The sequence below is a fragment of the Vulpes lagopus genome, chromosome 1 (assembly GCF_018345385.1).
Source record: "Vulpes lagopus strain Blue_001 chromosome 1, ASM1834538v1, whole genome shotgun sequence".
NCBI lineage: Eukaryota > Metazoa > Chordata > Mammalia > Carnivora > Canidae > Vulpes > Vulpes lagopus.
The window spans coordinates 128,676,016-128,701,522 of NC_054824.1; the positions used below are offsets into that span (position 1 = coordinate 128,676,016).

At 39.5% G+C, this 25,507-nt stretch overlaps 1 protein-coding gene and 1 non-coding gene across 3 annotated transcripts in view; one reads left to right on the forward strand and one right to left on the reverse strand.

Moving 5' to 3' along the window:
• Positions 1-2,932: 2,932 nt before the first annotated feature.
• Positions 2,933-3,039, reverse strand: LOC121474813. Its single transcript, XR_005983539.1, has one exon. It is a non-coding gene; the product is annotated as a U6 spliceosomal RNA (small nuclear RNA).
• A 7,260-nt stretch (positions 3,040-10,299) lies between these two features.
• RNF138 (ring finger protein 138) overlaps positions 10,300-25,507 on the forward strand; it is a 32,660-nt gene continuing 17,452 nt past the window's right edge. The window contains exons 1-4 of one of the 2 annotated variants that reach the window (XM_041774044.1): positions 10,300-10,534; positions 11,023-11,233; positions 23,242-23,407; positions 24,620-24,735. In XM_041774044.1, the coding sequence (XP_041629978.1) occupies positions 11,124-11,233; positions 23,242-23,407; positions 24,620-24,735 (392 nt within the window). In that variant the 5' untranslated portion in view covers positions 10,300-10,534; positions 11,023-11,123. The remainder of the gene's footprint in view (positions 10,535-11,022; positions 11,234-23,241; positions 23,408-24,619; positions 24,736-25,507) is intronic. The other variant, XM_041774049.1, reaches the window with a different exon arrangement.

Genomic DNA, 25,507 nt, shown 5'->3' on the forward strand with positions numbered 1-25,507 from the left:
AAATATTTTATCATTGTTCTAGACCTTTTAGCCCCAATACATTATATTGTTTCCTGCCTCTGTGATTTTGTATACTTTTTCCTTAGCCTAAAATAAATTCCATGATTTCTCTGAAAAGACTTTTTTGAGCGATCCAAGTAGAGTCAATGACACTCTCCTTTATATCATTACTATCCCTCCACCACACTTTCATTGCTACAGCTATTCTATTTCTTTGTTTATGTGCCTAATGCTCAGGAGACTGGAATCTCCTTAAGGGCAGAGAATGATATTGACTTTATCTTCACAAAGCCCCACTATAAACTCAATACAAGTGTCTTAGTCTGCTAGAGCTGTCATAATAGAATACCTTATACTGGGTGGTTTAACAGAAATTTATTCATAGTTTTGGAGGCTGGAAAGTCCAACATCACGTTCCACTAGCGTTTGGTTTCTAGTGAGAGCTCTGCTCCTGGCTTGCTGATAGCCACCTTCTTGCTGTGTCCTTACATGAGCTAGAACACTCTTATGAGGCACTAATCCCATCATGAGGAATTTGATATACTAGATATTTTTTAATATACCTCTAAGTGCATGTCACATTGTCCCTTTGATACATTCTTAATAATGTATGCAAGAAGATCAAAATATTTTTTTAAGAATTTACTTATTTATTCGAGAGAGAGAGAGAGAGAGAGAGTATGAGAAAGGGAGAGGAGGCAGAGGGAGAGGGAGAAGCAGACACCCTGTGAGTGGGGAGCCCGATGTGAGGCTCAAATCCAGGACCCTGAGATCATGACCCAATTCAAAGGCAGCTGCCCAACTGACTGAGCCACCCAAGTGCCTTAAGAAGGTCAAAATCTTTTTGTTTTTTAGATGTATTCATTCATTCATTCATGATAGACATAGAGAAAGAGAGAGGCAGAGACACAGGCAGAGGGAGAAGCAGGCTCCATGCTGGGGGCCCAATGCGGGACTTGATCCCGGGACTCCAGGATCCCGCCCTGGGCCAAAGGCAGGCGCCAAACCACTGAGCCACCCAGGGATCCCCAGAAGGTCAAAATCTTATAAGTAAACTCACACTGTCCTTTGATAGTATTTCAAAAGTATGTTCTCCAAATATTAAGTTTTGAGGCATGTTGGTTTGAAAACTATCTTAGAGAAATAATAATTTTGTTATAAAAATTTTTTAATCATCTAGTAAAACTATTGGAAACAAAATGGAATGGTGGTCGTCAGGTGCAAGAGGAAGGGGGTGTTATTGGTTAGTGGATATAGAGCTTCAGTTTTAAAAGATGAAAAAGTTCTGGAGACCCACTGCATAACAAGGTGCTTATGGTTAACACTAGTAAGCTATGCACTTAAAATGGTCAAAATGGTAAATTTTATGTTATATGTTTTTTACCACAACAAACAAACAAACAAACAAAATTAGTATGTGGGTAAACCAAATACCATGGTGTATATATAATTCTACACCACCCAGTTTGGAAAATTATAATTGTCAGTGAAATTTAGGGAAGAAGTATCATCTCACTGGTAAAATTCTTGAGATTTCAAAAATAAAGTATTTAAATATAGAGACCAAACAACTCTCCTCCCTGTTGCTATTTTTTCTACCCACAGGTCTCTCTCCAGACTTGGGATAAAGTTTAAGGCACACAGCTTTGTTTGATTCTTTTTTCCCCTATTTGTAGTGGTTGTACATTCTCTTAGATATTTATTGTTTTGAGTCAGCAATCTGGGTTTGTATCACTTATAGGTGTTTTGATGGAACGCTTAAGACAAGAAGGCAGTTTTTGTTTTTGTTGTTGGTTATGCTGTTAATGTTGTTTTTTAAACTGAGAACCCTAAACTCAAATAATTTCGTACTTGGAGACCACTACGAGGGAAGTATGCCTGAGGCTAAAGTGAATTCAAGAAAAGCAGAGCCAAGAGGAAGTGAAAAACTCAATCCTAATGATATCTTTTGAGTCTCTGGTTTCAAACACGCCTCATCTCAGCTTTACCACTGGAATTATGTGAACTAGAAAATTTTATTTATTGCTTAAGACATTTTAATATTTGGATTTCTATCACTTGTAATGCAAAGAAACTTGATTAATATGGATTCCATTCAATATTTCTGCACCCTTAAAATGCATTTCCCCCATCACCTAGTTCAAGTTGGGTTCTGTAATGTGACCACCATAGAGTTCCAAGTGATAATAGACATCAATACCAGAAGTGGGATCATTGTTTCAGATCATCAGAGAAAATGCAGAACTAGCTGAGCTGTGGCTCAGTGGGAGTTGAGGCAGTAGATTCCTGCAGGTAGAGTTAGAAATTTAAGATTATCTAAGTTATAAAGCAATGGCCAACGCTATATCCTTAAGTTTCTTGGGCTTAAGGCAGGCATGTGGTTGTGAAGGGTAAAGCTTTAGAAAACTTAGTAGCAAAATGTCAATGGGTCAGTCTGCCAGTTATCAGTCTATTAATTCTTAAGTTCCAAATGTATTCTTTTTGCTTGTTGTGTGAAAATAGATCTGGGCCCTTAAGTACTTTTCCTTTGCCAGCTGGCACTATACTAGATTTTTCCAACAGATGGCACTAGAGAGAAATTGCAGGAGGAAAGGGGTATTGTTTCTCATTTCTGATGTGCTTGCTTCGCCATAGTGCACAGGGTCAGCGCACAGTGTGCAGTGGCCAGCAGCACCCAGCAGATAGCAGCTTGCTCCAAAGTCCCCCTGGTTGGTTTTATAACAAAATGCCTCCATGAGACACATCTCTGTAAACAGCTTTCCCTTGCATCCTAGAGGATGTATTTCCAGCAAGTTCCCCCAGCATGATACCATAGAGACTTCTCTGCCATCCAGTGAACCACGGCTGCGTCCTCTCCAGCAAGGTCAGGATCTCCATCCTACTGGTGGAAGGGCCCTTCTTTGGGCACTCAAGTCTCTTTTAATTTTTTTTTTTTAATATGGAATGCTTCGTGAATTTGCGTGTCATCCTTGTTCAGGGGCCATGCCAATCTTCTCTGTATGGTTCTAATTTTAGTACATGTGCTGCTAAAGTAAGCATTGAAGCCTATATTCTTTAGCCTCCTCTTTACTTATTATACCAATCCCTTATTAGAGTTTTAAAAACTTTATATTAAACTTGCTCTGGATGGGGCATCTGGGTGGCTGAGCTGGTTAAGCATCTGCCTTCAGCTCAGGTCATGATCTTAGGGTCCTGAGATCAAGCCCCACAATGGAATGTGGCTCTCCACTCAGCAGAGAGAGTCTGCTGATCCCTCTCCCTCCGCCCCTCCCCTTTCTTGTGTGCTTGCACTTTCTCTCTCTCTGTCAAATTAATAAATAAAATCTTTTTTTTTTTAACTTTCTCTGGTCAAATTACTATGTGATTTTTCTCCTGATTATACTCAGACTGATAAATCAGATTATGCTGATTTTTCCTGAGTAACTTCAATAAGGTACAACAAAAAATTTGCATGCACCCATCAAGATTTTCCTGCATATGGAACGCCTGGGTAGCTCAGCGGTTGAATGTCTGTCTGCCTTTGGCTCAGGGCCTGATCCCTGATTCCCGGGATCAAGTCCCACATCAGGCTCTTTGCATGGAGCCTGCTTCTCCTCCCTCTGCCTGTCTCTGCCTCTCTTTCTGTGTCTCTCATGAATAAATAAATCTTAAAAAAAAAAAAGTGGTTGCTTTTATCTTTAAGCAACCCTGTAAAAAAAATTAAAAAAATAAAAAATAAAAGATTTTCCTGAATGTGAGCAGGAAAAAAAGAGGAGTTGGGAACTAATAATGCTGAGGTCCAAATCAAGATAGACAAAAGTGCAGAGAAGTCAAGTTCTCAGACTTGCTTCATTTTCTCTGTGTAACATTGAAGTACTGACTGAGAAAATGGGAGATCCTGTCAACTACAACAGGGAGGAATTAATGGAGGATGTGGGATACCTGATACCCTGAGCCACACCACTGGGCCTCACACTCACTTTCCTGACAAACAGGATGACGCTGCCATTGCAAACTACACTGGCCTGGAATTCAGTTTGCGGGTAGGGTGCTATTCTAGAAGAGAAAGAAGAGTTCTTGGCCAGCTCAGACAGTTTCTGCACCCATACTGTCCTGAAACAAAGTTTGTCAAACAGAGCGCACTAGGAATATGTGGTCCTCAAAGTTGCGACTAATGAACAGAAAATTTATCAGTATAGCCCAGCCTTGGCTCTTTAACTCAATAACCATGCTGACCTGATAAAGTCTTTGTTGTTTGGTTTTAGGATGTTGCCATAAAGTGAAACTCATAGGTGACTATGGTGTTATTCGAATTGTAGCACCAGCAAAAACCAAACTATATAACAGGCCTGTGACGCACAGAAATCAATGGGACAGAAGAGCCCAATTCCTTAGATGGCTTGAGGCCATTTTTATACCCCCATACAGTTAACAAGTGAATTGCAAATGAAATATACCCTTCCTTCCCAAATGGGTTGTCTACTCTAATGTCCTTATATGTATTCCCTTGGTGATAGGAATGATTTCAGCAGGCAATACCAGAGAGCCACATTAGTCGACAATAGAATTCTCACCACTGCCAAGTCAACCAAATGATGCTCATGAGACTCAGTGATTCATTCACTACTTTGCTTCATTACCTCTGTCCAGCAGCAAATGATACATATTGCATGATTTCCTCCCCTCTCTCTGTGTTGTTCTAAATGGAAGTTTTCATTGTAGTTGTATTTGCTCTGCATTGTGGTACATAAGAGGTGGTTGATAGGGATTACATTTATGATTTAGTCTAGGCTGTAGGATTATGAGATATTACAACTGGATCAGATTAAGACTCAACTAAAGGAATAAATAAATAACTTAGAGACACTGGACTGGAAAAATAGTGGTTTCATGACATTGCCTCTAGAAGCATAGCTGGAAGGTTCTTTGGATTGTGTTCTTCTGAATAAGTAGTTATGTGTATGTATTGAGGGGGAATGGCTGGAATAATTGAACTTTCTGTCTAGAAAGAAGGGTGTATATTTCTGCTGGATAGTTCTTCTATTTCTTTAAAAATTAGGCTTTGTTTGCTTTTTAAAACTGGTGTCAGGCTTTTGCCTCAACTGTTATGCTGGAACTAATCCTACTGTAGTTGCCTTTATTCAAGGTATGTGCCCAGAGGATGTTGATAAATATGTGAAGTGAAAGGGTGGAGGGGGAAGGAAAAAAAGGGCGGGGGGGAGGGGGAAGGGTGGGAGGAGAAGAGAAAGAGAGGAGAGATGTTTTAGCTTTAAATTTACATATTTCTCTCAAAGATGGAAAAAAAAAACGCAGCATCAAAGCAAAGTTGAAATGTGAGTTAATTGGTTGGACTGTATTGTCATTTCTGGTCTAATCTATGGCCCCGCTTCTTAGGACAGCATAGTGTAGTCCATGAAACAATATCAGCTGCATTCAAAATGTCTGTTTCATTTTTGGTTTGGTCTATCTACTGATTGGCTTTCTCTGCTTGGGCAAAGGAACAGGGTGCTTATTCCTCAGATCATGTTAATATAACTTCCAAGTTAAGGCACTAATAGAGACTGACTAGAATATAGGGATCTCAGTTCTACCTTCTGGGGAGAGAGTGTAACTGGCACACAGTGGTGCTGTATCTCCTCTATTTTAATCAGTTGTAGCATGGAAGGTGGATTCTATGGGATAATGAGGGCCACTAGGGCTTCAAATAGGAATATTAGTAAAAATGACAGCTGTCCAATAGATTATAAAATACTGATGATAGGAAATTAAATGTCATTAAATAGCATGAGAAATGCATATTCATAATGACATTTATGAAAGAGCTGCAATGTAACCGTCCCAACCTGGGGTGGACTATAAAAGGGTAAATTCCCTTATTTTCCATACTTAATACTAATAACCTCACTTTTGAGTTTTCATTTGTGTTAATTTGCAGAGTTATGAGGAGAGGATTTAAACTCACAATGACAAGTAACTTGGTTCCTTCTCCTTGGGGAAGATTTTTGCAGGATTCCATCCTCTTTTGCCTTTCTATCTCCTCCTAAAGTGTTGATTCTGTTAGGAAAATCCATCAAGGTCCAATCAGGACAGAGAACGTTCAATAAGTAGTTCAAAAGAGGATGTTTAATATGGAAAACAATTGCAAAGATGTCAGAAATGCAGAAAGACATTATGGGAGAGTGAGGCAAACCCCAAAGACGCTGAGAAAAGTCAGGGACTGCCCAGCAGGCTCTGGGACCCTAGAGGGAAAGGTGGTCTTCCAGAAGTTGAAAACATGGAAAAAAATGAAGCCACAGCCAGAAGCAGAGAGAGGGAGAAACACTTGGCTGCTTCTTTCTAGTCTCCCATCAGTGCCTGCCATTGACTGAATATAGACAGATGTCAGTGGGCAAGGGAAAATAGGAAACGGTCTGTAAGGGTCAGCTCCAGCAATACAAACCAGAACAGGTGACAGGTAGGGAAACAGAACTGATAATCAACCAGCAAATGTCTGGCTCAGATACTGCGAGCTACAAGTAACAAAAGAGCCAACTGAGAATGGTTTAAACTAGAAGGGCTTAACAGGAGGTTGGACAGTTTCAAAGTTAATTAGATTTTTAGAATGGCTTAACTACATTAAGGACCTGCATCCCCTTCCATCTTTCAGCTCGCCATGGTCAGCATATTGGCTTATTATTTTCATGGTTTCATGACGGTTGCAGAGTCCCAGGGGGCACAGTTGGACAAGAAAACATTCAGATGTAGCATGGAAGTATTTATTCCTATTTGTTTTTTAAATTAGCAAAGAGAGGCACTTGCCCCTCAATGGAACTTCCCTCACACATCTGTGGTCATAACTGAATCACATGCCCAGGCTTAAACTGCTGGCAAGAAGAAATGACCCATTCAGATTGGTTCATCTCAATTCTGGTATTTCCCCTTGAGCTGGGAATGTCCTCTTAAAGGACACATCCAGGAAAAAAAGAGAAGATACCTAAACAAAAATCATGATTTTTTAGAGTGGCGGATGGAAACAGGATTTATAAATGTTTGTTGATGGGAACATAATGCCCTGTATGGCTTCCCTTTCACATTTTTATTCACTTGACCTCCTTCCTACTCAGCCTGAGGGATCCATCTGCCTGTATGTGTGTAGGGGTGAGGTAGGGAAAAGAAGAAATTAGGATTAATTTATCAGGAATGTAAAGAATGTTGCTCTTTTTTTTTTTTTAAGAACATTTCTAAAACAGGCATAAACAATGAAATTATATGCCTTCAGCTAACAGGTTGTTTATGTCCATGGTCAGGACTAACGTGAAAAAATATTTAACAACTGGAACCAAATGGGCACTGGCCATTCAGGACAGACTATTGCCCAATCAGAGTGGGCAAGCTGAAAAGCACTAGCAGAGATGTACTGGTGCAAACCAGCTGAATGTCGACACTGCACATGGTACCAATTTAAAAAGATACCAAAAGGTAGACATATGAGCCTCCCTCTCATTCCATTCCCCAGTTTCCCAGTTCACTTCTCAGAGGCAAGCAACTACTTTTACTGGCAAAACAGACTTTTGAGGCTCTGTAGTAAGACAAAGCCAGGCTCTGTGAAGAAAGAAGTTAATTTTCTAGATTCACCTATCTCCTCTTTTAGTGTGTTAATTACCTGGCCAAGTGGACTTGGCTGAAAAGTTTTGCATGTGGTGGTGGGAGGCGTGGGCAATTGGGAGTAGGAGGCAAGGTGAAAAGGTCCAATCTTTCCAGTCCAAGGGATTGTGGTTGGAAAAGAAAGGCAGAATAGGGGAAAGGTGATTAGATAGGATGAGGAAAGTGGTGAGGGCTAGGGAGCTGAGAGCACATTGCCTTCTGGGTTGTACAGAACGAAGCTGGGGGTCAGCACTTCATGCAAATTCAGTGATGCAGAATGTTTAGAAGGAATGACTCTCCATCCCAGAGTGAGAGAGGAGAGGGCTCCAAGGGATGCCATGGAAGGTAGCTGTGTTGAGACCAGAGCAAGAAGGGCCTTCCATGTTGAGGATCAAGGCACCGGAAGATGATTGCGGCAGAGATTGAGAGGGTCCTATAGTGCTAGTGAGGCTGACTCAACACAGGTCCTTGACTCAGCTGAGACAGGCAGGAGTAGTCTTTACCAGCAGGTATGAGCAGCAGAATGTCCAGCACTCATTGCATTTCAGAAAGGAGCCAAAATTAGCCTCCCTGCAGCATAGTCCAGCAAGAATTCAAAGGAGACCTTGTTAGGTACCAGGACTGACATTCTCAAGTTCATGTCAGCTACCCCTTGTCTTCCCTCTTTTCCTTCCAGATGTTATTTTGAGAGGAGGATGAGAGAGATGGAATATTAAAAGCTTAATGCTTTAGCCTAAATGTAAAGGAACTGATTAAATTATTGCAACAGACTAAGTTTATCAAGTTGGTGTAATATTTAGGGTTTTCCCCCTATTGCCCCAAGGATGAGGATATTTTGAGTAAATCTGTGACACTGCCATAAAAATATCAAGTAATTTTTCACATGAAATGCTGCCAAGACAGCAGATTGTCTTTTGGCCATTATGGTTTATTTGTCTTAGGTAACACTCAGAGAGTAACCACATTTTTTATGGATTTCCACATATTAACAACTATATGCTTACATTTACCCCCCAAATGACTTCTTAGCATATATGATGAAGTAATGCAAACATGTTTCCATTACAGCATCAGTAAAGCTGCCAGAGGAAAATGAAGCAAATAAAATTAAAGTCACAAAATTAATGTTCTGGTTAAAGATTCCCAGTGAGTAAAGGGAAATACTTTATTCAACAGGAAATACACTTTATTTCTTAAAGTGGTCAAAAAGAGTGGGATATGATTGGAAATATATTAGCAAAAAGGTGAAGTTTGAAATCCAAGAACCATTTTATAAATAAATTTGAAAAGTACCTGTACTATGCTATTTGGTGTCCCTCTTGTCAAGTGCTCTTTCTCGTCCCAGGAAATCTGAAGCTAAAATTAGCTTTCCTGCTCTGCTTCCACTATTCTTCCTAGGGAAGAAAGGGCACAAAAATACAAAATGTATTTTGGTAAAGGGAATTAGCTGTTCATTGAACAAACAATTCAGTATTTTTCTAGGAATTGTTATTTTAAAGATGTGCATTGAGACCCATCTCCTCAATCAGATTTTTCTCTAAACCTATACAAATCCAATCATTCCACTTCCTATCCTCATTAGAGCCTCTGTTTATGAAAAATGATACTTTGGCACATATCTTTTTTTTTTTTTTTTTGGCCTTTTATTTTGTTAGACACCCAAGAGTGTAAACTAGTTGAGAACAAAGTTCATGACACCGGTGTAACATCTAACAGTTCCAAGGGCAATGTAGACAATAAATGACAGGCCTGCATTAACTATTCAGTGGCTCCTGCGTATGATTCACTGAGACTGTGGTGGAGAGCTTTAAGCAAGCATGGTAAGGAAATCTTTTTTTTTTTTCTTTTCTGAAGCTAATTGAGGATGCTTTATGAGGTTCCAGATTTTCCTTAGCTCCTTTCATGTGGTTGTGACCCCATCTTCCGATTTATCAATTGTGTGGCTATATCTGGGAACTAAGGGCTCATTAAAAAAAAAAAAACCAGGATCCCTGGGTGGTGCAGCGGTTTGGTGCCTGCTTTTGGCCCAGGGCGCGATCCTGGAGACCCGGGATCGAATCCCACGTCGGGCTCCTGGTGCTTCCTCTGCCCGCTTCTCCCTCTGCCTATGTTTCTGCCTCTCTCTCTGTGACTACCATAAATAAATAAAAATTAAGAAAAAAATATTTTAAAAAAACCATTTAGTGAATAACGTTGATGAAATGCTTAGATCCATGCTTCTACCTCACTTTTCTTCAAAGCTATCAAAAAAAGTATTGATGGCGGAAGGCTGCCGTCTGCGACTGTAACTCGTCAGACTCGTGTCGAGGGCGCAGGTTCAAACCCTCTCCAGGGAGCTTATTTTTAATTTTCCCTCCCCAAAGGGTCAAAACCCCGCACAGGTATATTACTTGCTTCCTAACACATCTTGACAGACATACATTCTGTCAAAGGCAAATGGCAAGGACCATGCCTTTAACGTTAGACAGTATTTTATGAGGAAAAAAATTCCTGAAAAACCCAGTATCCTGGACAGCAGCGGTGAGACAGGGGGTCCCCGCTGGAGGGAGGCGGCGGGGCGGGGGGTACGGGAGGTCGCCCAGCTGCTGAGGTCACAACCTGCGGCGCGAGCCACGCGCCGGTTGCTATGGAGGCCGCCTCTCCTCACTCCTCGGTGCCCGCGGTCGCCGCCCTCCTGTGTTCGGTGACCCACCCCTCCCCGACCCCCGGCGGCTGCGGGCGGCGCAATGCCACGGAGAGCGGCTGGAGGGGGCGGTGGGATCCCGGCGCACCATGAGCCTCGGGCCCGGCCCCCTTCGGGCCGCTGAACCCTGAGCGCTCCGCTCGCCAGTCCCCTCCCGGCCTCCGCGGCGAAGGCAGCAGCGGCCGGACGCGGAGCCCGAGGAGGCGCAGCGCCGCTTCACCCCCGCGCGCCGGGAGAGCCGCTCCCTCAGTGAGCCGCTAGGCCCGCGGAGTGGAGGGGCGGGGCGGGGCGGGGCGGGCAGCCGCCGACCTGGGAGGGCAGCAGCCGGCGGCCGGATTGCAGCGCGGGCGGGGGCGCCGGGGGCGGGGGCGGGGGCGGGCCGCACGGCCGGGGGCGGAGCCGCGGCCGCCTCGGGAAGCCAGGGGAGGGAGCGGCCCGGCGCTGGAGGCCGTCGGCCGGTGGCGGCGGCTAGGGCCCGGGTCGCCTTCCTTCCCGGGCGGAGGGGCGCGGCCTCCCGCGTGCGTGCGAGCCCGCGGGGAAGCGAAAGCGAAGGCGAAGCTCCCGGCCGGCCTCCCGCCAGGCCCCGCCCCCGGGGGAGGAGCAGCCCCGGGGCCGGCCCCCGCCCGGCGCGTGCGGCCCCAGCGTCCCGGCGTGCGGCCCCGCCCCCCGCCCCGCCCCCTTCCTGGCGCGAGCCGCTTCCTGACGCGATTCCCCTCCCCCACGCCGGGTTCGCGCAGGGAGTCGGGCCCCGGGCCGCCACCGCCAGCTTGGCCGCTGTCGCCGCCGCTGCTGCCGCCGCCGCCGCCGCCGCCATCGCCTCGATCCCCCATCCCCCGCCATGGCCGAGGAGCTCTCCGCGGCCACGTCCTACACTGAAGATGATTTCTACTGCCCTGTCTGTCAGGAGGTGCTCAAAACGCCCGTGAGGACCGCGGCCTGTCAGCACGTGTGAGTAGACGCGTCCTCCCCCGCGCGGAGCCGGGTGGGCGTTGAGGCCCGGCGTCCAGCCCCGGACCCTCGGCCGCGGCCTGGCGGGAGCAGAGCCCACCGCGACTTGCCCGGGCGCCCCTGGGCGCGGCCCGCCCTCCTCCGAGCTCGGGGCCGGCTTCCTGCCCCAGCACCCCACCCCGCACCCCCCTCACCGCCCTCACCCCCCGGCCCTCGGGGTATCCATCCCTTGCTTGCGCGCCCCCGGGGCTGTGGCCGGGCTCCTCCCGGTCGTGTCTTCAGGCCCCGGAGGCCCCCCTCTCCTCCGGGCCCGGGAGGAATGGCAGGGAACGTGGAGCCTTTTTGTTTCCTAGCAACCTGAGTGAAGGCTGGGGTGTCGAGTGTCAAAACCGGCCGAAGGTGCGGGCACGGGCCCGCTCCCCCCACCACCCTCTGTCTGTGACCTGCCCTGCTTTCAACTTTTCTTTCAGAACCTGGGGCCCTTCTTTCCAGATCCTTCAGGAAGTCTTCTCTAACTTACCTTTCAGCCCTGCTTCCCAGGCCACCCTGGAAGATGTTCCCTTTCCTTTAAAATTCGGTACATGTTGGAATGATCTAGAATGGGGTGTCTTCTCTCCTGTGTTAGAACTGACAGGATTTCCGGGTATTGAAGTGATAGTTTCCCTTTGTTTTACCCTTCTGCTTATTACTTGGTTGCTACCAAGGTAGAGATAGAAAAGGAAGATTGCTGTTCCATGGAATGAACCGAAGGCAAGGCAGTGACTCCAGGGGTGGGTGGCTGGGGGGGACACAAAGGGATTGGGTGAGATGGCACAGTGCTCTGATTTGGCATATTTCTAGGAAGAACTTCGATAATTTTACAGACGGCTTGAGTGTCAGGGTTGGAAGGAGCCCTTCTTGTAAAGATACATAGCACATCTGACAAACCTGGCTGCTGATCAGAGTCCTTGGGGAACTTTTTAAGTAAACATACCAATACCCAGGCTCCATTCCAGATTTACAGAAGAATTTCTGGCAGGTGAAGCCTGGAAATCTTTATTTGAAAAAATACACTCAAATTTGAAAGTTCTGTGTGCTTGCAAGTAGCTGAAAAGAGTGGCACAAGTTTATAAATATATTTCTTTCTTCACCTTTTTTTTTTCTTTTTGAGTGTATTTTCTTCTATAATTTTGTAAAGAATGGATTGAATTTGGGGTTCTTAATCAGATGTTTTATTATTGTTTGATACCCATTTTTCTGACTCTGATCCCCACCTCCTTCCTATTCTGCAGTCATGTAAGCCAGGAGTATGTAACTTTTCATTATAGGAGTTGTGCCAGTTATGTTTTGCTGTTATGGGAGATGAATGACAGTCCGAAATGGCTTTGTGATTTGGTTCAAGAAATGCAGATTGCTAAGGGAAATATTTTGAGATGTTCACAGCACAATGTATAACTTTTTGGCCTTTAACCTGTCCGTATTCGTTATTGTAGCTTGATGCCTTTCCTGTGCTTGTGCTGGCAGTGAGTGGACAAAGGGGAAGGTAGGAAGTCAGATTGAGAGGAAGTAGGTGTTTCTGGACAGAATCGTTTCAGTTACCCTTTGGGCCATTGACCTCATAGAACTCATTGTAATCTTCAGCTCTCCTCAAAGTTCCATGCAGTTTGCTCTAGTTCATTTCCCTTGTGGGACATTTTAAATCAGACTAATTTGGCCTGACATCAACGGTATGGAAAAGAGAGTGGAGATGATTTTTGAGGACCTTTTTCTAATCATCTCATTGGACTTGGTTATGACTAGACTAGATGTGGAAATGAAATGTAGAGTAGATATTGTTGATAGGAAGAATGGCCACTTAACTGCTTTATCACTGTCCTCCTCAACCCATTTTCTTTCCGCCTCCACAAACACACAGTTGCTCTGAGGTTCAATGAATTAAAAGAAGGCAGAGGGAGGGAAAAGTTTTATTTGGAAAGGATGGTAATGGTGGAACAGGGTCTTGACTGACTGGAAAGAGTTTGGTGGGGAAATAGAATTGTTAATCTAGTTTACCATGTCATTTGCTCCTCCTTTTTCACAAAGGACAAACCTGTGCCTTTAAAAATACTTCCATTTAGCTACAAAATCAGTTTTTGACTCGTAGGTAGTAGGAAATGAGGTGATAAGGGCTTTGGGTCACTCTGAATATGTTAGAAAATAGAAAAATTTCATCTCCATTTCAATGACTGCAAAGGATTTGCCCACTGACTATTCAAATGAAAGGAACAAGTTCATTATCATTACAATAACTTCATAATATAAATTTCTATATGATTCTTATTTATTTTTTCAAACAGCAATTGTTGAATGTCTTCTGTATGTCAGGTACAAAGAATACAAGGTGCTCTTTCCCTGGGGAAAAGTTAAGACTGTGTTAATAGTCTAATGGAGAAGACCTAAGCATGGATGTGATTGATATGGAAGTGATTTAGGAGGAAAATTTTATGTGAGCATTAAGAGCAGCATCTAAATCAGCCTATGACTAAAGGGGAGATTTCCTGGATGAAGTAATACTTTAGATCAGAATTGGTTATTCAGGGTTTGTCGGGGAATACCCTGATTAGATTTACGGCTTATGCAGAGGCAAGGAGGGGTTAAGAGGATGACAGTTTCCAGGCTGAAGCCAAAGGATGAATATAGTAGAGATAGAGTTTAGAGATGTTGGCAGGAACTTTCTGTGTAAGCCAATTTGAACTTTTTCCTGAAAGCCATGGAGACCTACTCAATAATTTTTGGCAGAGGAGAAGCATGATCACATTTCAATTTTAGAAAGTTTACTTTAGTAACAGGATTCAACTTCTTGGTGTAGTGGTGAGACTAGTGAAGAGGTCATTCATTGCTGTGTCAGAGAGAAAAACGGTTAGAACCTGAATCAAGGTAATGATAGTGGGAATGGAGAGAAGAGATTCCTGACATTTTAAGGAGATGCATGTAAGATTTGATGATGCCCAGTAGTTAAGAGTATCTATGTGGATCTGGAATACTAAAGCTCTGAGTTTGAGTGTAACGGCTGAGGGAGGTCTGTAAGTTGGAAGATAGCAGAGGGGCTAGATAAGACAAAGTGCTGGAGAATATATACTTAAATCTGGAGTGGAGAAAAGTGCAGCCCGAGAAGGAATGGACAGAATAGGAAGAAATCCAGGATAGAGTGTGACAGGGGAAACTGAGAAGAATTTTAAGGAAACAGTGTTAGGTAGCTGCCTTGCAGTGGTCAGATGTAGTATTTTAAAAAGCAAGTAAGTATGAATTAAGAATATTAAAGTTGAGAAGGTATTCAAAGTAGGGTTTCAGAAGAATGCACAGACTGGCATAGTTTTAAGGTATTTCTTTTGGTATTTTCAGTTGTAATCTTCAAAGGCTCTTTGAACCAAACCTCCTCTTCCCTGTTTTGAGTGGTTAGGGGAATAACTTTTGTACATGGTTAAAAGAAAACTCCATCACAATGAAAATTACATGTAGCAAGATACCTTGCCAAACTCTTAAAGATGGAATCTTTAAAAAACAACAACAACAACAATTCATTTACTTGAGAGAGTAAGAGAGAGAGAGAGAGAGCATGAGGGGAGGAGGGGCGGGGAAGCATGTTCCCAGCTGAACAGGGAGCCCAATTGGGGGGGGGGGGGGGGCTCTGTCCCAAGACCCTGGGATCATGACTTGAGCCAAAGGCGGATGCTTAACCAGCTGAGCCACTTGAGTACCACTTAAAGATGGAATCTAATTTGCTTGTTTTGGGGCATCTCTGTAAGGAGTCATCTTTAAAAATGAGCTAATCTAAATCAGTTTTCATTTCTTATTAGGCACATATTAATATGATTCTCGACCTGCTTTAGGTTCTCTAGTTCCTGAATTTTCAGTTTGTATTTCTTATTTTATTATATTTATTTTTAAAGATTTTACTTATTTATTTGAGCACATATGCACGCAAAAGTGGGGAGGGGGGAAGGGGAGGGGGAGGGGAGGGGGGAAGGAGAGGGAGAACCCGACTCTCCACTGAGCAGGGAGGCTGACACAGGTCTCTACTCCAGGACCCTGAGATCATGACCTGAGCTGATGGCAGATGCTTAACCAACTGAGCCACCCAGGCGCCTCACATTTCTTATCATTTTAACAACTTTATGGGTACCTTATTCTTTGAGCAGTCATGCTCTAAATATATACTTTTAAAATTTCTACTTTCCTATAGACTTGTTACAATCCTTAAAGCCAGACAAATAGGTTCTTGCTGATTTAATAAATGCTTTTCTAGACCATTTTTTTTCTTAAGGATGTTAAGACTACCAAATTCTCTTGACAAATATTAAATGACACGATTAGAAATCAATTATGCTATTATATAACAGAAGGTTGACTTAGTTTTAAGTCCTGAAGACTATTTAAAAATCTCTGATTTTTTTTTTTTTAAGTTTGTTGTTTTGGAGTATGATTTTGATTATAGACTAGAAGATAAAGAGTGCTAGATTTTAAAGTAAGATGTGTGTATATATGTATGTGAAGGCATGTGTGTATGAACATAAAAAATACACACACATGAAATATTACTTAGCCATAATAAAGGATGAGATCTTTCATTTGTGACAACATGTATGAACAACATGGAGGGTATTATGTTAAGTGAAATAAGTCAGGCAAAGAAAGACAAATACCATATGATTTCAGTTACATGTAGAATCTAAAAAACAAATGAACAAATAGACCCATAAATAAGAGAACAAACTCATGGTTGCCATTGGGGGATGACATGTATAAGTGAAGGGGAGATTAAGAGGTACAAACTTTCAGTTATAAAATGAGACATGGGAATGAAAAGTACAGCATAGGGAATAGAGTCAGTAGTACTGTAATAATATTGTGTGGGGACAGATGGTGACTATACTTACTGTGGTAGGCATTGAGTAATATATCCAATCACTATGTTGTACACCTGAAACTAATATAACATTTTCTGTCAACTATGCTTCAGAAGTATAAGAAACTAAAAAACCCATTCTCAGGAATACTGAAAACTTACTTGACAATTGCAACTTTTTTCTTTCCAAAATTAAAATAGTTTTATTTTTCTATTTATAAAAGTGATATAATGTAGAGTGCAAAAAGATGTAAGGAATGAAATGAAACTCACAATCATAGTACCTGATTGTAGTTGTAAGCAGTATGAAATATTCTTTCCAAAGACTGGCTGGCTGACTGATGGGTTTAACTGATTTATATATCTTTACCTTTCTGTCATCTATCTATTAATATTTGATCAGTTAGGTGGGGTGATATTACATGTGCTGTTTTATAACCTTTTTCTTTTCTTTTCTTTTCTTTTCTTTTCTTTTCTTTTCTTGAGAGAGAGCATGTGCATGAGAGAGTCGGGGTGGGGGGTAGGTGCACAGAGGGAGAGAAAGAACCCTAAGCAGGCTCCCTGCTTAGTGCAAGTTCACTGGGTGCAGTCTCACAATCTTGATGTCATGACCTGAGTGGAAATCAAGAATTGAACACTTAACTGACTGAGCCACCTATGTGCCTGTGACCTTTTTCTTTTGGTAGTTTGTTTTGGACATTTATCTTTATAATTTTAACTATTAAAAAATGCTAGATTTTTAATTAATTAATACTAAAATCAGGAGCATGATAAGTGGGACAGTTTTCCTCTCCCAGTGTCTATTGATCAGACTTTTGGTAGGAGAATGGGTAAGAACAGAAATGCATCTGGCATGTGCTAGTTTAAAATTGTGGGAAACTTAAAAATAATCTTTTAAAGATGCAAGCTCCTTTGATACATCAAAACAGTTTTAGTAATTTTGATCTGCATATTTTCCTTACCCCCCTACTTTGTTTTGAAATAGGTTCTATTTAGCAAATTCAAATAGTTCAGCCAAAGGGAGATGAGGAATAAGCCAGTTTTATATCTGAGGAAACTTGGTGTTTGGTGGTATAGAGGAAGGAACAGTAGAATTGGAGATAAAAGACCTTAATAATTTTCTTTGCACTTTTCACAGTTTATAATCTTAATGTTTTTGGAATCAGATGATTTGACTAATAATCCTTCTCACTATAAGCTCTATAAAGGCAGCAACCTAAGTCTCCTTTTACCTACTGGAGTCTACTATACACATTCAGTATTGAATAAAGGACTGAATGGGTTTGTGTTGGAGGCCATAGCTTATTGGGTATATATCTTTCTCAAGTCATTTAACTTCTTTTCACCCTGTTTCTTGTCTATAAAATGGGTAGAAACAACATTCTTCACAGGGTGGTTGTAAGGACCAAATTAAGTAATGTTTGTGAATAATAATAATATTATTTGTTTCACAGTTTTCAAAAGCTATACAAGTATTAAATTATTGTTAGTTTGATAACTGTAGCATCTAACACAAAAAGCTAGATTATTATCAAAATGGAAAGGAATCTATTTCAAGTTTTTTGGTCCAGATATTTAATACCAAAGGAATTGTTGTGAGTGGAGAATATTGTAATTTACAATTTTAAAGTTACAAAAGGTAATATGTCTGTTTCCCATGATCACTGTTAACCTTACATATCTTTCCAGAGATGTGTATATAAAAAAGGTTATAAATATTATTTTTTTTGTTTTTCACAGAAGGAACAGCGTTCTATATACATTATTTTGTACCATGCTATTTTCATGTTATTTTGGAGATCATTCTGTATCAGTACATATATACATGTTTTGGTTGTAGTTTTCTCCATTTATTCAACCAACACTGAGTAGCCATTATGTGCTAGTAGTATTGTAGATACGAGGGCTAGAATATTCAACAAACCAGATAAAAATCCCTGACTTCATGGAATATATTTAGTGTTCTAATATTCCATTGTTTGATGTATCATCAAACAGATCATCATCAAACAAATCATCATCCATTGTTTGATGATTTATTTATACAGTTTCATATTGATGAACATTAGGTTACGTCTAGTCTTTTGCTGTTACAAGTAATGCTGCAATGATTAAACTTTTATGAATGCCATTTCACGTGTCAGACTTTTTCCTGTAAGGTAAATTCTCAAGTGAAAGTGCTGGGTCAAAGGGTGAATACTAGGGAATTTGTCAGCTCTGTCACACAAGGAGATCATTGTAGATTCACATTTAGTTGTAAGAAATATTACAGAAATCCTATGTACTGTGACCCAGTTTCTCCCAATGGTAACATCTTCTAAATAAAACTAGGATATCTGGGCAGCCCCAGTGGCTTAGCGGTCTAGGGCTGCCTTCAGCCCAGGGCCTGATCCTGGAGACCTGGGATCGAGTCCCACGTTGGGCTCTCTGCATGGGAGAGATACTGGCTATTCTAGATGTCCTTTGGTGAGTAAATGGTTAATCAGAAGGTGGTACATCCTACCATGCATGGATTGTACTCAGCAATAAAGGAACAACTGATACATATAACAACCTGAATCTCCAGAGAATTATGCTGAGTGGAAAGAGAAATCCCCAAAGGTTACATAGTGTTTGATTCTACTTACATAGCATTGTACAGCACCTAACATTCTTTTTTTGATGATGACTCTATTGAGATATAATTCACATACCATATACTTCACCCATTTGAAGTGTACAATTAAATTGTTTTTACTCTATTTACAGAGTTCAATATATAAGAATCTTGAAGTGACAAAATTATAGAAATAGAGAACGCAAGAATGTTAGTGCTTTCCAAAGGTTAAAGAGGGGCGGATGGAGAGAAAAGCGGGCATGGCTATAAAAGGGCTTTATGAAGGATCTTTGTGGTGATGGAAATATTCTCTAACGTTACTCCATTGGTGTAGATATCCTAGTTTTTTAAACTAGATTTTATTTATTAATGAGAGAGAGAGAGAGAGAGAGAGAGAGAGGCAGAGACACAGGCAGAGGGAGAAGCAGGCTCCATGCAGGGAGCCTGACGTGGGACTCGATTTTGGATCCCCAGGATCACACCCTGGGCTGAAGGCAGGCGCTAAACCGCTGAGCCACCCAGGGATCCCCAAGACTTCTTTATGTATTCTGGATACTGGACCTTTGTTAGATATGTGATTTACAAATGTTTCCTTCCAGTCTGTAGTTTGTCTTTTTATCTTTTTTTAATAGCAGATGTATTTTAATTTTTTCTATTTAGAATGTGCTTTTAACACTAAATCTAACTGTGTAGCTCTGTATTGTGAATATTTTCTTTTTTCCCCCTAAAAGTTTTGTAGTTTAATGTTTTACATTTAACTCTGTATTGGTTCTGAGGGCTATTGTAACAAATTATCACAATCTTGATGGGTTATAATAACAAATTTATTTTCTCATAGTTCTGGAGGGTAGAAATCTGAAACTAATTTCCTTGGGCCCAAATCAAGGTGTTGGCAGAGGCCTGAAGTCCTGGGGGCACACCATTCCCAATCTCTGCCTTCATCTGAACATGACTTTCTCCTGTGTGTCTGTGTCATATCTCCTTTTGCCTGTCTTACAAAGACACTTGTGATGGCACTTCTAGATAATCCTAGCTAGTTTCTCCACCCCCAAATCCTTAGCTTTAGTGTAGGCTATTGCAATATAAGGTAATATTCACTTGTTCTGGGCATTAGAAAGTGAATATATCTTTGTATGGCAATTTCCCAGTTTACTACACTCTGTGACCTGTTTCAAGTTAATTTTTGTAAAGGTGGTAGACTTAGATTGAGGTACATTTTTGTGCCTATGGACATCTAACTGCTCTAGCATCATTTATTGAAGTCTAACTCTCCTCCATTAAATCACTTTTTGCATCTTTGTTAGTCATTTTTGCCTTTAAAATAATTTAAAAATTTAAGTAAATTCTTTGCCACACATAGGATTTGAACTCACAACCTGAGATCTAAAGTCACATGCTCTACTGACTGATCCAGCAGGCCCCCCTATCATTTTTGCTTTTTAAGATATATTCTTGCCATTCTTTAAGATGTTTCAATATCTATTAATAAAGCCCTGTTTTGTATTTATTACTTTATTATGTGTATTTCCATTAGAAATCTTTGTTTCTTCATTTATGTCTACATTTTGAATAAAATCCTAAGTTAATCTTAAACCTGATTACCTTTTTTTTTAGTTTTTTTATGTGAATATTTTTCATTGTTTTTGATTCTGTTAATGATCTTTAATAATGCAATTACTATTGGAGAGTTTGTATTGTACAGTTGCTATGTATTGTAATATTGGGGGTTAATTGAAGATTTTCTAACAAAAACAGTTTTGTCTTCTAAAGTGATTTTTATTTCTTGCTTTTCTGTATCTTATGCCTTTAAATCTTGTCTTCACAACCATTGCCAATATTTTTGCTAGTGGTAAATAGAAATTAATGTATTTATTTTACTTTTTTAGTAAAAATTCAACATTTAAGCATGTTTTGTACTTTATAAAAGAATCATATAGTTGTACTCTTTTACATCTGGCTTTCTTCAGCTCAACATAATATCCATATTCTCATTACAATATCTTATAGTTTTCATTTTATGAATATGCTACAATTTATTCATTTTTCTATAATGAACATTTATATAATTTTCAGTTGGCTATTACTGGTAGTGTGGCTGTGAACTTTCTAGAAATTTCTTCTAATTGTATATACTGTTCTGTTGGGTATAAACTTTGGGATGGAATTACTGGGTTATAGTGGATACTGTCAGTTTTCTAAATGATTGTATTAATTTTCCAAATGATTGTATTCGTTTGCATTCTCCTAGATCAAATGGGAGTTTAAGTTGGCTCACATCCCCCTCAACACTTTGTATTTTCTACCTTTTTCATTTTAGTCATTCTGGTTGGTATGTGGTGTTACCACATTTTTACTATTTTAGTTATTTAATCAGTGAGTGAGTTTTGAAATTTTGCTTTATTTTAGCCGCTTCCTTTAACTACAGTGTTTGTTTATCTTGGTTTTTCAAGATCTTTGAATAGTCTATGTTTATGTTTTATTTATAAGTAATTGTTAAATTAGCCAGCATATTGACTAATTTACCTTCTAATAGTTACTGTTCTACTTCATTTCTTTCACTCAAGCATCATCATTTTTATGCATGATTATCTCTTTGTAATGAATTTCGCTGGTATGAACTTTGTGGATAGTTTTCAATTCCTTATTTAAAGAGGAAAGTTTAACTTAATTATCTGGTGACAGTTTTACTTTCATCTTTTTATTATTTCTCTTTGATAGCTTATTAAACTTGGCTTCTCTAATATTACTTATCTTCTTTTTCTCTGACTCTTCTCTCTGAACTCTCCTATAAATGTTTATATTTCTCTAGATTCTTTAGTGCTCTTTGCACTTTATCAGCCCTCCATATTTTTCTCCGTAACTCCCAGATCCATATTTCTAGTTGTTAACTGAATATCATGCATTGAGGTTTTTGTAGGTACTTTGAACTTGCATCTATCTTTCCTCTGTCAAACCAGCTCTTCCAATATTTCTTAATTTGGTTAATACAATTGCCTTTTACTTACTCTTCTAGGTTAGAAATGCTTATCTTTCTCATCCTCCCACAAGTAATTGTCAAACAATTCTGTTGATTTTATTTAACATAGGAAGCTCCCTATATACACAATCAGAAACTGAGAACTCTGATTTTTTTGAAAAAAAAAAAATCTCTGAAATAGAGATCCTCTGTTCCTCCTACCCCTGACTTAATGTAGACCTTTCCATGGTCTAGACCATTGCTCCGGTTAGTCTTCCTTTTTTTTCTGACTCATCCTCCCTTCTTTTTTTCCCCCTCTTTGACAGTCCCTTTGATTACAGAATGCAAACAGTGACTGAAACAAAGAATTTAAGTTAAAAATTTATTATTCAAAATCTACAAAATATATAGACAATTCAATTTCAGCTTTTAACAGTTGAACTTACAAATGGTGATTTTGTAGCTTTCTAGTTTTCATATTTTCCGAAATTATTAAAGCTCAGAATGGCACTAAGACTTTTAGGATGCCCTCTTTAAAGACTTTGATAAGTACTGACAAATTGTTACCCAGAAATATAGATTACTCCTTTCTTTTATGTCTCTTCTAACACTGGTTATTATTTTTTTTAAAATCTTTTTTTTTTAAAATTTTTATTTATTTATGATAATCACAGAGAGAGAGAGAGAGAGAGAGAGAGAGAGAGGCAGAGACACAGGCAGAGGGAGAAGCAGGCCCTATGCAGGGAGCCCGATGTGGGAATCAACCCCGGGACTCCAGGATCGCGCCCTGGGCCAAAGGCAGGCACCAAACCGCTGAGCCACCCAGGGATCCCCTATGTATTTTTTTTTTTTAAAGCTAAATGATCAAGTTTGTTATTTGTGTTAGGAGAGAAGAAATAAAGATTTTTAGTGAGTTTGGTTCTAATTAGAACGTTTAGAGATGTTTAGAGCTGGAAGGGTCTTTAAATATTTCTCAAATTGTGTTCCATTGCACATTGTTGTGGGAAATTTTCATATTTCCTGGCAATATAAGTTTGAGTAATACTTAACATTTTTCCTAGCAGAGAAACTTGAATGTTATCCTAGAATTTCCCAAATCAATTTATGCACTATTTGGTGGTAGACCTATTAATATCTTGTGGAATATCTTGAAGTATATCAGGTTGAGACAAAAGCTGATGTGGTCTATTCTTTCATTTTATAAGGGGAGGAAATGGAGATCTAGTATCACTGAATGTGTTGCATAAGGTAACAGTTACTAAATGATACAGGAGAAGCCAATCAGTCATTGCTTTGTACTATCCTTCCTCTGATAATGTTATATAGTGTTAATACTTATTTTTCATATATTATGTTAAAAAGTTTAAAGCATAATTGAGTGCAATATCTTTTATATTCCCATTTAGTTTAATTATTAGCCTTAGACTCTGAGAAATATGTGTACAATTTTTAAAATTCTGTGAGTACATTTGAATAGCCTAACTCATTTAATATGAATACATATCCATAACCACATGATTGTGTTTAATCATAGAAATGAAAAGAGTCTTTTTTTTTTTTTTGTAGTTGACATGTCACAATGTTTGGTTTAGTTTCTGTAGAAAATGTTTCCTGACTGCAATGAGAGAAAGCGGAATACATTGTCCTCTCTGTCGTGGAAATGTGACTAGAAGAGAGAGAGCATGTCCTGAACGGGCCTTAGACCTTGAAAATATCATGAGGAAGTTTTCTGGTAGCTGCAGATGCTGTGCAAAACAGGTAGAGTAAATTTGACATAGCTCTTTTTTGAAAATGAAGGTTCTGTTCTGCTTTGAAAGTCAAATTCCTGTTGGAATTTTCTTGGTAGGTGCTGGTTTGAAGAGAAAGAAATTAACTTAAATTGGGTAGAAAGGCCAAACAAACTGATGGTAGATCTTAATAGATTATAAACTTGTTGAGAACAGAGACTGAAAGATACAACCTGTGAATTTGTCATAATTTTTAACAGGGCATTTTTCTCAAAGTAATTGTTCACAGATTACCTATTAATTGAGCAAACTGGCATTTAACTCATTTAAACCTTATTCTGGTACAAATTGTGATGGTAGCAGCATCATTATTGTAATTTTGTATATAGAAATGGGCCAAATGGATTTATGTAGTCAAAGAACTCTTTAGCTGCCTGCTTTACCTTGTATTCATGTGTTTAAGAAATCACAAAATATTTTGCAGAAGGCTAATTTTTAAGGAACGGGTAAGAAAACCAGGTGTTAAAAAAAAAAAAAAAAACAGGTGTTTGCAAATAACTGGCATTAACTCTCCAGTCTGGATTTTATTCTATCAGTTTAAGAGGGAGTGAAATAGTGAGGGGTGATTAGGCTTTGAGCATATCCATATGTTTATGGATTTATTGCAGCCACTTTTTCAAACAGCTAATAAAGTCAGTGAGCAAAACCAGTTGCTATTTCATGCATTCACACAAGTCAGATCTGCTTTTCCATCTCTTTGAAGGAAGTGGGAAGTGTTAACTGAGAGGGCAATGAAGTGAAACTGGAAAATACACTTGAGAGATTCAGGCCCTGCTCCTCAGTGAGAAACTGAAAAATGTTCCAGATGTTAACCTGGGAACCTAATTTTTTTTAAAGCACTTTCTAACTCTACCTGGACGCAATAAAGAATAAAGAAATGCCCAATAACATAAGGCAATCTATTACGGCTTATTTTAAGTCTATTATCAGTAGTGTAGTTTCAAATGTAAATTTATTTGTTAATATTTTTTGCAGTGAGTTTATATCTGTATCTAAAGGACAAATACTTAATACTTATTTTCAACTTCCACTTAAGAATTAAATCATTTACATGAAAAAACTCTTGTTTAAATGGAATATTTAGTTACGTTTATCTTGTTTTTCTCCTGTTGGCAATATCTCAAATCTTATGAATTCTATTTGAAATTAAAAATCACATTATATTTTGATCAATAATTTACAGATTAAATTCTATCGCATGAGACATCATTACAAATCTTGTAAGAAGTATCAAGATGAATATGGTGTTTCCTCTATCATTCCAAACTTTCAGATCTCTCAAGATTCAGTAGGGAACAGGTAAGCAATATTTATTCTTAAAAAGAGAATTTTTATAGTTGAAATGGAATTGTTTGGGGAATTATATAATAAGGTGTTTTTTATTTTGAGTATCTATGTGTGTTTAAAGTAAATTGCCAAGTAACAGATCTGTAAGATTTGTCTTCAAGTTTGTTTAACTCCTGTAAGGTTGCATCTGGGAGAGTATCTTCATGATATACTTAAGCTTATGTTATTTGAAAATAATTCTAAAAAAAAAATCTACATTTTGAATAAAAAAAAAAAAAACGTGAGAGTTGAAGGCTGTTTTCTTTTGCAACTGAAATTAACTTGAAAACTAAAGAAAATCCCTTTCAACTAAAATCTTTATTTGCTATCTGAGAAAGAGTTGTTTGAAATTTTAATTCTCATAATAAAATGTCATATAAAAATGAGACTTAGTATATTAAATTCTTAGTTCTATTTTAGTTCCCCTTTTTTTAAGCTAGATTTTGGTTTGATATATTTTATTGTCTCTGATGTTTGTATATTAAACATTTTTATGGAATGTATACTTTACACAGAGTAATGACCAAAATACACATGTATGATTTTTTTAAGTAGTGATAAAACGAATATCCAGTTACCCACTATAAACCAGATTGAGAAATAGGACATTCTTCAGTGTATTAGAATCTCCTTGTGAGCCCATGTCCTTTTGAACCACATACTCCCAGAGGTAACCACTCTTCTCTTTTAGGTTATCCATTCCCTTGCTTTTCTTTGTAATATTACCACCTATGCATGTATCCTA